Source organism: Colossoma macropomum, unplaced genomic scaffold (assembly GCF_904425465.1).
Source record: "Colossoma macropomum unplaced genomic scaffold, Colossoma_macropomum, whole genome shotgun sequence".
Classification (NCBI taxonomy): Eukaryota; Metazoa; Chordata; class Actinopteri; order Characiformes; family Serrasalmidae; genus Colossoma; species Colossoma macropomum.
This window is the reverse complement of record NW_023494785.1, coordinates 8964763-8978827: the sequence shown is the minus strand read 5'-3', so window position 1 is coordinate 8978827 and position 14065 is coordinate 8964763. Positions and strand designations below refer to the sequence as shown.

Sequence of the window (14065 nt, the reverse complement as noted above, 5' to 3'; positions counted from 1 at the left end):
CCTACCTTGCCTGTAGCTTTCTTTCAGCTTCTTCGAGATCCACTGCATGGCCTTGGCGGAGATTTTAGTCCCAAAGTTACGGTCAAATGGAGATGGAGCTCCTCCCTAGAGACAGAGAGAAAACGTCATTGTAAATTCACACAGGAATTGGAACTGTCTTTTCAAAAAACACCTAGAAAATGACTTGAAATATTAAATATTCATTAACATTCATTTAAAAGATCATTTAAAAGCCTTTGCAAAACTATCTACATCACATTCAAAGTAGCCCTGCTTTTCCAATAACACCTATAAAACTCATTAAAATATAATTTCAAGTTCATTAAAAAGCTGCAAACTGCTTCAATCAACCTGTTTTACATTTCATACACTGTCCATTTATGACTAATTGTTTTCAGTGTGCTCCCGCACATTACGTCGTACATCAATTAAATCTGGAGTGTCAGAGCAAGGAAAGCACCACACTGCGCTGTGGCTCTCCAGGACTGTCGTTTCAGAGTCCAGTCTGAGCAGAACGTAAGCGACAGAACAGCTTTTATACGGCAGTTTTGCAAAGAAGCTCAAACACTGTTTCATGTATGTTTAACCAATTGACAATTTCTTCTGCCAAGCAAGAAGATTAACCCCAAGTGCCACACAGAGCCACCACTGTTGTTGCTTAGCAACCAGTGGTCAGTGGAACGATAGAGGCAAGGTGAAAAACAAAAATCTGTTATCAGATATAACCAGGAGTGGAAAAAGTACAGATAAACTGTAAACAAGCGGAGGTACTGTGGGGACTGTGTCAAAACATTACTCAATTAACCCTTTTTCACAGTGCCTGTAAAAAGCATTTTCTAGGTTTGCTAGGTCCCTCAGTTTAACTCTGCATTTTATTTCTTCAGTAACACTGATGCCATATATTGTAATTCAAATGATTTTCAAAAGTGTACTAAAATTATAACACTTACAAAAGTGTCTTTACATTGTTGGAATGAAATGAGGTTTTTTATTGTAGCTGTATATGATTTTTTTTTTTAATCTCAGCACATTTTTCTTGGTAGAGAGGTGTGAATTGGTTTCACAGCAGGGGGTTCTCACCCCTCCCCTTTCGTCCCTCATTGCTTGCTAGCAGCTCAACACAACCTTTCTCACACAAAGAGCCAACAGTGTCCTCGGTAATCTGATAACAGAGATGCAGGCAAAATATTCACACACACATTTTCTAAACCACTCATCCTTCTGGAGCCTATCTCAGCAATCACTGGGTGGAAAGCAGGATGCCACCTGGACAAGCTGCTAGTCCAAAGGAAAAAAGCTTTGTCTTTTCAACAAACTATCTGTGTGGTGCGGTGACTAATGTGTGGTCCTGGTGCTTGTATAAAGATGACAGCATAGTTCTGGGCAGTTTTATGATATTGAAAAATAAATAAATGAATAAATGAAACATACGGAACTGCAACTGGAGGTCTAAATGAAAATGTAATGAGTAATTGTTTTTTTTCTCATTGAAATGTGAGTATGAGTGCAATTATCAAATTTAAAAAAAAATACAGTAATGTTTAAGCCTTGCAAAACGTCAGTACAATCACTTATATGTTCCACCCTGGATATAACAAAACTGGGAAATGCTTGTCAACTAATCAGATTGTGTGGGCAGAACTGTTGTACAAAACTATATAATATATCCGAGAGTAATTTTAGAATGTGTAGCAATCTAGCAATGTTTTCCACTAACTAACAATACAAAACAGTTATGAGTTGTACAGCTATAACAGCTCATGAAAGATTGAACTGTTATTTACAGCATTTCCATTTATTCAAATGACTGTCTGAATTCAATTCAAGACATTCAAATGAATGTCTGGGACCATCGTATCATTATCTCCATGTGCTGTGTGTGGGATCTGTGTGTGTACCTGCTGCATGTGACCCAGTACATTCTTCCTGCAGTCAAAAACACCTCTGCCCTCCTCCGAGTAAAGCTGGTAGATGAAGTCCGTTGTGTAATTCTCATTAGAGTTCTCATTCCTGGATAAAGACATACACAAACACAAACAACTGAGGACAGGCCGAGGCTGCGGGTGACTGACAGTGGGGCCTCTGGGCTCTGTTCTAATAGATTCCAATCAAAACTGCCCCAAAAATACCCTCAGATCTGATCTGATCTGATCTGAAAGGACCACAGAGAGTGTGGGCTTTCACACAGCTCTAAGAATCAGAGCAGAAAGTTCAGGTTTGAGTACTGAACACCCTTCGTTCTATAGCCTTTTCTCAAATGCTGTCTAAAGGAGTATTAAAGGAACAAAAGTAAAAACAAAAGAGCTGCTGGACGAAATCTTTCTACAGCTGCTGAATAGCGGCGTATAAAAAAACTTCGGATTTTAGCAATTCAGATGCAGCGGACTATGGAATGTTATAATCAATTATAATTCATTTTAATTTATTCAATGAAAAGGAAACAGCCAAAATTTTGGCATAATTCATTCATCGAGATGCACATAATGTTATTCAGTGCTTTGATGTGAAGTAGTTCATTGTAAAGAAACGTACTGAATCAGATTTCTGGAACAAAGGGGTCAATAAAATCTACAACACAAATATAGCCAATTTATTTGGCATACAAAATGATTAGTTTTTAGTTGTAGTAATGTTGATAATGGCAACTAGTGATGAATCTGAAAAAAAAAAAAGGTTTTCTTTGGGACTTGCTTTACCTTAAAATACCCTGCATGTACCCCTCCACCATGAATGTACTGAAAAATTAGATTTCAGGCCAAAACATTTTCCCCCAAAATATTATGTGTCAGGTATCAGACAACGTATTTGCAGCCATTTTACACACATTTTACATTTCTGTGAGAGAGCTTTTAAACTCTTCAGACATCTCTTTCTGAAACCAGAAATATGGGTTGAATTGTATTTATTTATATATGGTACATATATGGGCAGTCGTGGGCTGGAGGTTAGGAAACCAGCCTTGTGACCGGAAGGTCGCCCGTTCGTTTACCTCAGCTGACAGTACGTGTCTGAAGTGCTCTTGAGCAAGGCACCTAACCCCCAGTTGCTCCCCGGGCGCTGTGGATAGGGCTGCCCACCGCTCCGGGCAAGTGTGCTCACTGCCCCCTAGTGTGTTTGCTAGAGTGTATGTACGTGGGTGTTTCACTGCACGGATGGGTTAAATGCGGAGGTCTAATTCCTATGTGTGCAAACACAGTAGGCTAATGGTTCTGAATTCTGAAATAAATGGTCTCAGAATGTAGGCTTAGTTTATAGTTTTCATTGTCTGTATTCAGGGTTTGATTTGAGAGTTGATGCAATACCCTGGTCAAAAAAACCTTTTCCTTGATATGTCTATTATTGATATTTTAATTTCACTCATATTTGAGATTTCTGATCTACGTCTTGCACCAAGCTGTTGTTTAAACCCACCATGGCCTTCCATTGTTTTTTTCTGTGATCCTCTATTGCACATTGATTATGTTGCACTACAATGCAAATAATTTATTCAGTCACATTTATGTATTCAATGTATTTTTAGCAGTAATTTCAAACTAAACCAAAATAACAACATCAAATCATGAAGAAATTTGAGATTCCATGATGCACTGAATCATTTCCTAAAGATTTATTATTTTATTGACTTATTGTAAGAAATTATAACCAATTGAGAAACTAATGCTTAGCATTGGGGTGTGAGTTGGCTTTACCTCAGAACGAGTCCTCTCTGAATGCTAGTCTTCATCTTCTCTGTTAAGTGCTCCACATTAGACTGTGAAAGAACACAAAACAAATAATTGTCCATGTGACCAGCAGATGGAGCTAGCACTACACTACTCAGCAACATGAAATACTCAGACAAGACCATCTGAACAGCTGATTTAAAATCCCCTGTCTGAATCTACCTTGAAAAAACACAACATACACTACCATTATAATGTTATTATATAACGTTAACGTTATTCCCAATGTTACGCAGCTTTCGCCGCCATATTAAACTAATCTTTGTTCATTATTCTGGACAATTATCTATAATGTCCCAATGTTTTACAGCTTTCTATAGATCATTTGAAAGCTATACAGTATATCAGAATCATTTAATGCACATACTTGCAACCAAATTGATTCTACATTATTGAAAATAGTGATTCCAAATTTTCGAATGGTAAATGTTGTACAGGTGCATCTGTAGTTACCTGCAGGTCCCGGATGTCGAAGGGCTCTTCATAAATGTAAGCAGCGTCAGCCCCAGCGGCAAGTCCACCCACGCTGGCCAGATAACCACAGTAGCCCCCCATGGTTTCAATGATGAACACACGCCGCTTTGTCCCGCTGGCGGACTGCTTGATACGATCACATGTCTAATAAAACACACATACAAATGGATTATGTCAGCAGGTCTAAAGCTCATGTATTTTCCATGTCTAAGATTATCCAACCCTTACTCTGACTGGGCCATTGAGTCATGATAGAAAATAATTACAGATGGGAAATTCTGCCATAACATTCTCCATTTTTAATAACAGTAGTGAAACAGCTTACTGGTACAAGGAAAACAATAAGACAAAGCCAAGCTTTCAAATAAGCTTTAAGAATAGGAGCGCGTATTACAAGGGATAAAATGTAATATGGATTTTGTTTCAAACTGTAAATAGAACTTTGCTTTTTTGTCTTCCTCCTTTTATTTTTACAGTATCGTCGTCTGTGAATTTAGTCAGTAACCGGACAGAGATTTCTCAAGATTCCCCAAGAAAAATGTTTTTGTAGTGGAGTTTTTTGATTACTGATTTTGATTATCTGTATAAGTCAAAGAATTCACTTCAGCATTATTTTAAAAACCCACCTGGTGGCTGTAATACAACACCATTTTGAAGCAAATAACAAACTCTCAGTGCGAGTTAGTACGGCTAAACTGCAGCCTCCACTTAGCAGGGTTAGCTTGGCAGGGTTAGCTCTTACTTGTTAAAACTAAGCTTTCCAATATAAACAATAATAGTATTCAACATCCCCCCATTTAAATTTATAACAGTTATTTTTTTACTTGTTATTAACAGATTCATCAAGAATACTATAGGTGTAAAGTTAATAAAACATTTTGAGGTCAGGTGCTGTTTATACAGTGTCAAAATTTCATGATGGAAGGACAAACAGAAGCGGCCCAAAATCACTGTGAATAAAATATCATTCAATTATCCTACATTGAAAGTTCCGAACGTTCTTCTCTCTTCTGTTTTTTATTTTTTTTTGGAGATACGAGGTTTATATATAGCGTACGCTGTAAATACGACACTAAAGAGATAAAGTTTCTTATACATTCATTCCTTAGTTTGTCAGCTAGCAGAGTTTAATGTAGTCTTGAGCTGAATTTAAAAACACTATAGCAATCAGTAAGGTTAGTTTAAGTCAATTTCAGATTGCTAGCATAAATATCTGAATACTACTAGGGCTCAAAAGATATGCAGTCATGCGTGAAAGTTTTGTCGCCCTGGTCAAATGACGTTTTGTTGATTTTCTAGGTGGAAAAAAAAGAACACTTCTGCACATTTTAATGCACTAATTGTTTTTAACATACAGAAAACATAAAAACGGCCTGTGCAAAACTTTTTATATTTTTTTTAGTTTTTCCAATATGTTAAACTCGGCAAACACACAGAATTAGTGCACTTATAAATAAAAAAAATAAACCTTCCTTGTAGTGAATGTGCTTACTTATTTTCTATTAGAACATCAACAAACTATGTCATTTGACTGGGCGTGTTCAAACTTTTGCCTATGACTTCACAGTTTGTCCCGTAAAATGAACCGTTATTAAGATTCCATGGATTTATTAGCATTAACTGAATTCCAATAGACAACATCTGGTAACAGAAATATGATACAATACCACACAAAAGTTAAGGGAGCGAAAGTGTCACACTAGATTCTGCTATTTTTTAACTATTTAAAATTATATCAGGCCGATAATATTGGTACTGGAATGTATAGCTCCTTAAACTCAGCATCATATAGGTGTACCAGTACTACATCCCTCAAAACAAGGCATAACTCCCAGTAAAATATATAATACCCATATTTTCACAGGTTATAGAAATACAGATTAAGGTTAAAAGAAAATTATTAATATATTATTAATATGAGAAATGACCATAGTGGCGGTTTGTCCCTTACCTCCACGATGGCATTAAGGGCAGTGTCTGCCCCAATACTAAGGTCAGTGCCAGGTACATTGTTACTAATGGTGGCAGGCAGCATACACATCGGGATGCAAAACTCCTCACAGGTGGCCCGAGCATCATACAGCTGCAGCAGACACTCAACAGCCTGAGACGACCCCGTAACACACACACACACACACACACACCAAGCAGACACCACAGGACAGCACAGCACAATGCAGGTCTCGTTAGAGCGGTCGGGGGTGCTCTGCTGTAGGAGTGACCCTGTACTTCACACGCCGTCCGCGTGATAGCCACGACATCTTCCCATTGGCTGAGAGAAAGAGGAGGAGGGGCCGAAACGTAACTCACTCATGCACACTGTGTGAGAGCGTGCACAATGTGTGATATGCGATCGCGTGATGCAAAAAGAGCAAAACACGCAAACGATGGGCAACTCGTCGTCATGACAACAGCAGCAGCAGCAGCAGCAACAGCAGCGGGATGACATCAGAGAGCACACCAACATGTGGCCACTTCGAGGATGAGGATGGACCAAGGATGAAGAGTGGAAAATGCCCTCCTTCTCACTGACACTGTATCACTAGATTATGATATATTTAATGATAAAATTTTAATCATTTCTTTCTACAGATAAATAGGGGCCTGGGACCAATTATCAATGAATCAACTGTTATCAATAACAGCATGAAATCTAAAACTAGAACTTATTGTCTGTTTCTTTCCTCTCGTGTGAAAGATGGCATTAGTGCTAATACTTATGTTTTCACAACTTTACTTTCAATTTATTTTTTATTCAGTACAACTGGGACTCACTGTGAAAAGGCCTTAAGGCTTGGTTGCACCCTTCGGCATAAAAAAGGAAGCTGTCCTAGATTTATAGAATACGTTAATGTAAAATTATGGTATTACTATGGTATTAACCAATGAAATTATCAATTCTTATTAATAATTTAGTCCCAACAGACATGCTACCTGAAGAGAAAAGTATGAGCCATGGTTTCTTCTGATCCATTTTATCCAAACTATATTTGAAGTGAATTAGGAGTAAGTGCTCTGAGGATGTTTGTATGGTTTGAACTGAAGCTGTCTATCTGTTTTCATCTGTAATTCGGGGAAATGGGCTCTGATAGGGCTAATGGTGGTGTGTTCACAGTCAACGGCAAAGACCGCAGGCACAAAACCAACAACATGCCTTCATGTCATCAGCACCATCACCATCATCATCACCACTTACCTGTGAGCTATCAGTTTGCCTTTGAGTTTACCAGCTAAAGCCCGGTTGAGTCACTGCAGTTCATAATGCTACCTGAACCTTTGTAACCTTCACTACAGCGGGCAGTTATGGCTCAGATTTTGTGAATGGACCTAAAATGAGATCATATTATTAAATCTTCCATTTAAATCTGGTCAAATAATGATTTATATGATCATTAACTAAGGTACCGACTACAAATTGGTTTAGGAGTCTTCCTTTTTGAATTCTTAAAGCAGCATTCCGGCACGTTATTGTCATGTTAGGTAGTCTTCTATAGCACAGCAATTCTCAGCATTCTGTTTCACAATTATCCATCTTTGTTCTCTCACTAGTCACACTCAAAGATATATGACTGCAATACAATTTTTGGCTTTCTAGCAGCAGCTTCCTTCCGTCTTAGCAAGTTAGCCAGCTACAAAAATGCCAGGCAGATAACCTTCTAACTCCTTGTTGTGGCTCAACCAGGCATTTCTTTTGATTGAGTAATCCAAGCTCTCTATTTTAATGATGACTTCAAGACAGCAAAGCTGCATGATTGCAACAAAATACTCAGCTTTCTAGCAGTAGCTTCTTTCAGCATTAGCCACTATCAGCTAGAGCCAGCTACCAAAAGGCTAGCCCAGCAGATAACTTGCTAACTTCATATTTTAGCTCTAGCAGTCATTTATTTTGCTTGAGTCATACATGCTCTCCAGTGTAATGTTGATTTGAAGAAAGTTAAATGATTGCAATAAAACATTCAGTTTTCTAGCAATTGCTTCCTTCAGTATAAGCTCAGTGGCTTGTTAGCCAGCGAATGAGAAAGCTGTGCTTAGAAGTTTTCTTCCATGCTCAAGATACATCTTCAGGAGGGAGTTTTCCCAGTATTCAGATCAAGAAATCTCACTCTAGAGACTTCTATGAAACTAAGAGGTAAGAAGGCATATTTTCAACAGATGTACTGATGATTACATTATTTTATTTTGGCCAGAATGTCCCTTTAAGAATGGTCGCATGTTTCCTTTTAACTGTTCAAAATGCAATCAGCTTCTTTCTATCTCTGTCTGATCTGCATTCTGATTGGCAGTGAGCTGGTAAACAGAAGGCTTAGTCCCTTTTGTTTTTGGCTGGCGGAGGTGTAGGTGGGCTGCCCAGCCGGACTTACATCAGTGATGGCGTTCAGAGCGGTGTCTGCGCCAATGCTGAGATCTGAGCCCGGCACATTGTTGGAGACTGTGGCTGGCACCATGACCATGGGCACACACAACTCATCATATGTTCCGCGAGCTGCTAACAACTCCATGATCCCCAGGTAGGCCTGCAGGGCGGGGCAGAGCCAGGGCTTTAGTGGACTGCTGCTGCTGGGATTGGCCATGGGAAGGGAAGAGTATGCAAAAGGAAGTGGGCGAGGGGATAGGGCGCGAAAGGGAATGGAGGCAGGTTTGAAACAGAGCCGAGGGAAGAGCCAGGTCTACCACAACGGACAACATGGGACAGACAGGGGTACCACTCCAACCACATCAAAACAAAATTCACTTTCATATATAAAGCCCCATTTGAGCCACAACAGTTGTACCTAGGGAGGAACTATAATATAACCCCTTTTCACTGTAGCCATAAATGCAATGTCCACATGTTACAGAAGTCCCTAAGTTTTTGTGAAATGCTATTTATTTTTGTAATTATTTTTCTCTGTTAGCCTCTGACAGGGTGGCCTCCAACTTTCTACACAGAAACCGACTGATGTCCCTTCGCTGTTTTTGAATGCTGTCACCTAAAAAGGTGAGCCTACAGCAGCACGTATTTTCAGCCAAATTCATTACATCCAGACATCCGTTTACAAACTCCTACGAAACTCGAACATTAAAATTAGTCGAAATGCACATCCGTAGTTCTCACTGCTCCTCTTTCATCCCTCATTGCTCACTAGCAGCTCAACATTGACTCACAACATTTCACACACAGAGAGCCAACCATGTCCTAGCTAATCTGATAACAAAGTTACAGAGGAAATCTATTTTCTTGTTCATATTAATTTTGAAAAAATTAACAGTAGATTTCCATTTTGCTGGCAGAATGGCCACCAGGGCCAGCAGAAAGAGGCTCCGCAATTACAGTGGAGATTTGTAATTCCAGTCCAACACAAACATGCAATGTCTGACAAGTTATAACTCTGTTCAAACTGAAATCACAGTAATGTAATACCAATACTTAGTAACAGAACACCTCTTTTAGTGGCTGGACACCAAGGTGTAGACTACACTGCTCAAGTGGAGCATGACTTCACAGTTTCTTTAATGTCAATAAAGGAATACTTTCGTTTTTTTTTTTTTTTAAAGCCTAATTAAAAGGAAAAGGAAATGGAAATTAGGTGGCATTTGCTAAACTGAATGACTCTAATTTGCTATCTTTATTAGATCTTGGACTAGAGAATGCTGACCAACTGCATGTTTTATTACAAACAGAGCATCATTAGTCCTGCTTAATTGAATTTAGTGCAGCATAGTGTATGACATGTTAAATAAAAACACAGTTCACAGTTTTTGAGAAAATTACATACCGCATATACTTTACTCTGTACGAACTGGCCATTCAAATCACATGGATTATTTTACAGAACCTCCACAGGTAAAACTAACCCAGCTCAAATAGTGCTCAGGACTGATCTATACAGGGAAAACACACAGTCTCACTCAATGACACACGTTCTAACATACCTCATCCACCCACAAAGACAGACAGAGGGGGGGTGAGGCTGTACAGAGAAGCATGAAATGACTCTGAAGAGCAGATGAACTCGAACAAAAATAACAGGTCATTTTTTTTTAGGATTTTTCACTCATGGATGGTTCATTTCTCACCCCTGCTGTCTGAATGCTTCTCATCTGAGTGCAGTTGAATGTGCTCATCAGTCAGACTGAAAGAGCAGGGGTGAAAAATTAACCAAGGAGGCCAGAATAAAAGGAGGCAAGTGAGCCAGATGTGCATTAAAACACTCTTGATGAAGAGAAGAAGAGAGCAGGAGGTCGTGTGAGCTTTAGGTGACACTACAGAGGAAAAACTTCATGGAAAGGAGTGAGAGTTAACACAACATCTCTGTACAACTGACAAGTTATAAAATGCAGTATATGGTTAAAACAATTACATTAGATTTAATATTTATATACATCTTTCATACAATTCAACCACTGATAAATATTACTGCTAAGCTAACACAAGTTAATCTCTAACATACATGACATGTTTATTATAATCACAATTTATGCTACACTAACTATCAAAAACACCCGCATACCTCAAATCCTCCAATGACCAGTAGTGCATTTATGTTGTATTTTCGCATCTGCTCTGCGATTTTGTCAACGTGCTTTGCGGGAAGTGTCCTAAAAAAAGAGGGCAAGGTTGACTCAAGAACACCAAGTTAAATATATCAAGAATGTTTTGGCATGGACATTCATCACAAGCACATAGCAAATGCCTGTATATCTTAATAATTACCTTTTAGTTCCCAGCAAGGACCCTCCCTGACCTGTCCAGCCACCTACATCTCCCCATTTAATCTCTCTTATCTGATAAAAGAGCAGAACAGAAAATGGTTAAAATGGTTAAATTACATACTGGAGAGAACAGAACTGTACACAAAAGGTAGAAAAAGTTACTAAACCCAACAACAACTAACTGCCATCAACAATGTCGCTGAACAAAATTTTTAAAGAAAAAAAGTCATATTGCGATAAATATCATCATACAACAAAAACTATTTCTATATAGAGCTAAATATCACTCTAGCAATGAAAAAGGTGTGTTTAGAAGGACAATTACCATAGTAGTGTTGTAGATACTATATTTGGTGTTACATAAAGAGTTTTATTCTCAATATTGTCTTCATTTTTAATAACGTCTGTATATCAATGTGTTTGAAATGAATACCAGCTCATGTATAATGCACTGTCAATATTTTGCTAATAAAGATGATGTTAATCATAAAATAGCATAATACAGCAATATTTGTTGTATGTGTAAAGCCCACCCAAAAGAAAACAACTGAAAGTGTTATTTACTGTAATTTGGAATGAAACAAATATAGAATCAAGTCTAGAACATATAAATATATTACACATATAGAAATACCACATTGCAGTCCTACTGATACACATTGTGATACACTTTCCAATATTTTAAAAATATACTAGTCAATGTATGTAAATGTCTTAAGTTTTGACATCACAATGACATCACAAAAACAATTAATTCATCATGGGCTATTTTTGTAGCATAGTTTCCATACATGGACTGTACAGACTGGAGAGTGAAAGGTACACCTTGAAACTGTACCACTGTTTACAAACTACATTAAAGTCTTGTTTTAAAAACATGAGGGAAATTTGATTTTCCATTATATCAGCACTACTCCACCCAGCAACACTGCTAATAATGTGGATATCAGTTAGCACTATATAAATTAGATTGTGCTAACTGGTCCTTGCTGCTTGTTATTCATTGCAAGCCATGTTAGCATTAATGAGTTAAATGTTCCTAAGAGTCTAAGAGACAGAACACGGGCAAAAACCTCAGCTCTTACAGGTGTATAAAAGAAATCTCTCAGGCTTCTGTTTGTCTTTACACACAACAAAGAGAAGCTCAGCTGACTGCACTGCTGTTAGTGTACAGTAAACACACACACACAGAATGCCCATGTTTACATGAAGCAGGCCTGAGAGGGGTGTAATATGGGGAACTGGATCAGACTGGCTCATCAACATGCTCAATGGGGTGAATTCATCTGTGTCTAGGTCAAACCAACCATCCTGGTTTAGAAAATGGATCAATTTTAGCGATCAATTTCGTACTGAACGTGAGCACTGAAGGTTAATGTATGGCACTGCTTAGTCTAAACACTCTCACTTCTCTTTTTCGATTGTCCCAGCCAGATTAACAGAGGATTAAGATTTTATCTACTCCAGTGACAGAGTAATTAATGTAATCGGCAAGCAATTACTTTAACCATATCCATTTTTATAGCGCTCACAGCTCGCTGAGCAGATCACATGACTGCCGCTCATCGCCCCCTATCAGCAGGAACCGGTACTGGAGAGGAGGCTGAGAGTGTAATTGGTTTAGAGTAATCCTGCTGTGTTATCTGGCTGACCTAGCAAAGAGCAGAAGCGTGGGGTCAGTGGTCACAGTGCAGCAGCAGTGCAGCAGCTTTGCCCTTCAGCTCACTGTTTTCCTCCTGTCCCTTTTCCACTTTCACATTCCATTAGAGTAGGACTTTGTAGGACACTGTGTAGGTTTTGTTCTTTTTAGGCGTAGTTTTCACATTTCATATGAGGTGAGGAATTTGCTGTTGCATAAGGATTCAGCCAAATCAGCTTTCAGTCTTTATCTAACAGTCATTCTGTAGCTGCACTGTACACTACAGAGGCACTAAAGCACAAATCTCAAAATACCAGCTTGTAGTCTTATACAGTCTCATATATGATTAAAATTCAAATTTGAATTCATAAAATTAATACTTTTTCCTGGATATTTAAAACCAGCCCCCCCTTGGAAAAGACCACCTGGCTAGTGCCCCCCAGGTAATTTGAATTAGAGACCCCTGCACACTGCAAAACATTGTCTCTTGTCAAGTGAAATCATCTTAATTCTAGTTGATATATCTAATATTTCTTATTTTGAGATGGTTGTGCACTTAGTATTAGATTTTGTTGGCTTATTTCTAGACATTTTTACATGTTTTAAGTAATTTTATTGAGTAAAATGATCTCACTATACTGGCAGATACTTTTGCTGGTTTCAAGCACGTGTCTTAAAACAAGCTAAATTATCTGCCAATATAGTGAGATAATTTTACTTAATAAAATTACTTAAAACAAGTAAAATGTTTGGAAATTAGTTAAATAATCCTAAAATAAGCTTACAACAATCTCAACAGGAGAAATATTGGATATATCGACTAGATTTAAGATAATTTTACTTGACAAGACAGTGTACTCGGTGCCAGACAACTGAAACTGGATTCTTTTTAGTGTTTTCTGTGCATTTGAGTCATATTTTTAGACATTATCTATAAAAATGGTGTTTTTTAAAGGCCTGTACTGAAACTGTTAGCATTTAGCTCTATCAACCCACAGTTAAGGTTACTATTCTTACCTAGGCTAACTTAGCAACTGATTTCTAGGCAATGCTAAAGCTTGGCCTTGTGGCTTTCTGGATACCATAAATAAAGGGGTGTGTTACCTTGTATTCAATTAAATGTAATTTAGCAAAAATGAATAAATAGATTTTTTTGAGATTTTACAGGTCTGCAACGCACATGTACACATCCTGGCTAAACTGACCAGATTCTGCCTGCAGAGAAGGCAGGGAAGTGTTTACCTGTCCCTTATAGAATCCTTCGAAACCATCGTTGATGGCGAACATCTTGTGTCCCTCAGAGATGCCCACTCTGACTGCAGAGCGCACGGCCGCGTTCATGCCCGCCGCAGGAGCCCCAACATTCAACACTGCCACATTGAAGTTGCTCTAAAGGGGAGAGAACACAGTTTGTTTCTGTGATGATGTGATGTTTCCGTTTTACTGTTTCAACTCATTTAGTCGTCGGGGTCTGTATGTGGACCTGCACTTCAATGTTCTGCTCTTATGACTATATAAATTATCTTGGTTTTTATAG

General features: G+C 38.3%; 1 protein-coding gene across 8 annotated transcripts in view; it reads right to left on the bottom strand.

Annotated features, from left to right (window-relative positions):
* Positions 1-14065, bottom strand: part of pfkpa (phosphofructokinase, platelet a) — a 44475-nt gene that overhangs the window by 5385 nt on the left and 25025 nt on the right. For 4 of the 8 annotated variants that reach the window (XM_036582389.1, XM_036582424.1, XM_036582379.1 and 1 more), the window contains exons 13-20: positions 13771-13917; positions 10891-10961; positions 10688-10775; positions 8558-8710; positions 4176-4340; positions 3690-3751; positions 1899-2010; positions 6-105 (exon numbers count right to left, since the gene is read on the bottom strand). In XM_036582389.1, coding sequence (XP_036438282.1) covers positions 6-105; positions 1899-2010; positions 3690-3751; positions 4176-4340; positions 8558-8710; positions 10688-10775; positions 10891-10961; positions 13771-13917 — 898 coding nt within the window. Of the gene's footprint in view, positions 1-5; positions 106-1898; positions 2011-3689; positions 3752-4175; positions 4341-6147; positions 6301-8557; positions 8711-10687; positions 10776-10890; positions 10962-13770; positions 13918-14065 lie in introns of all 8 variants that reach the window. The other 4 variants (XM_036582371.1, XM_036582407.1, XM_036582363.1 and 1 more) reach the window with 1 other exon arrangement.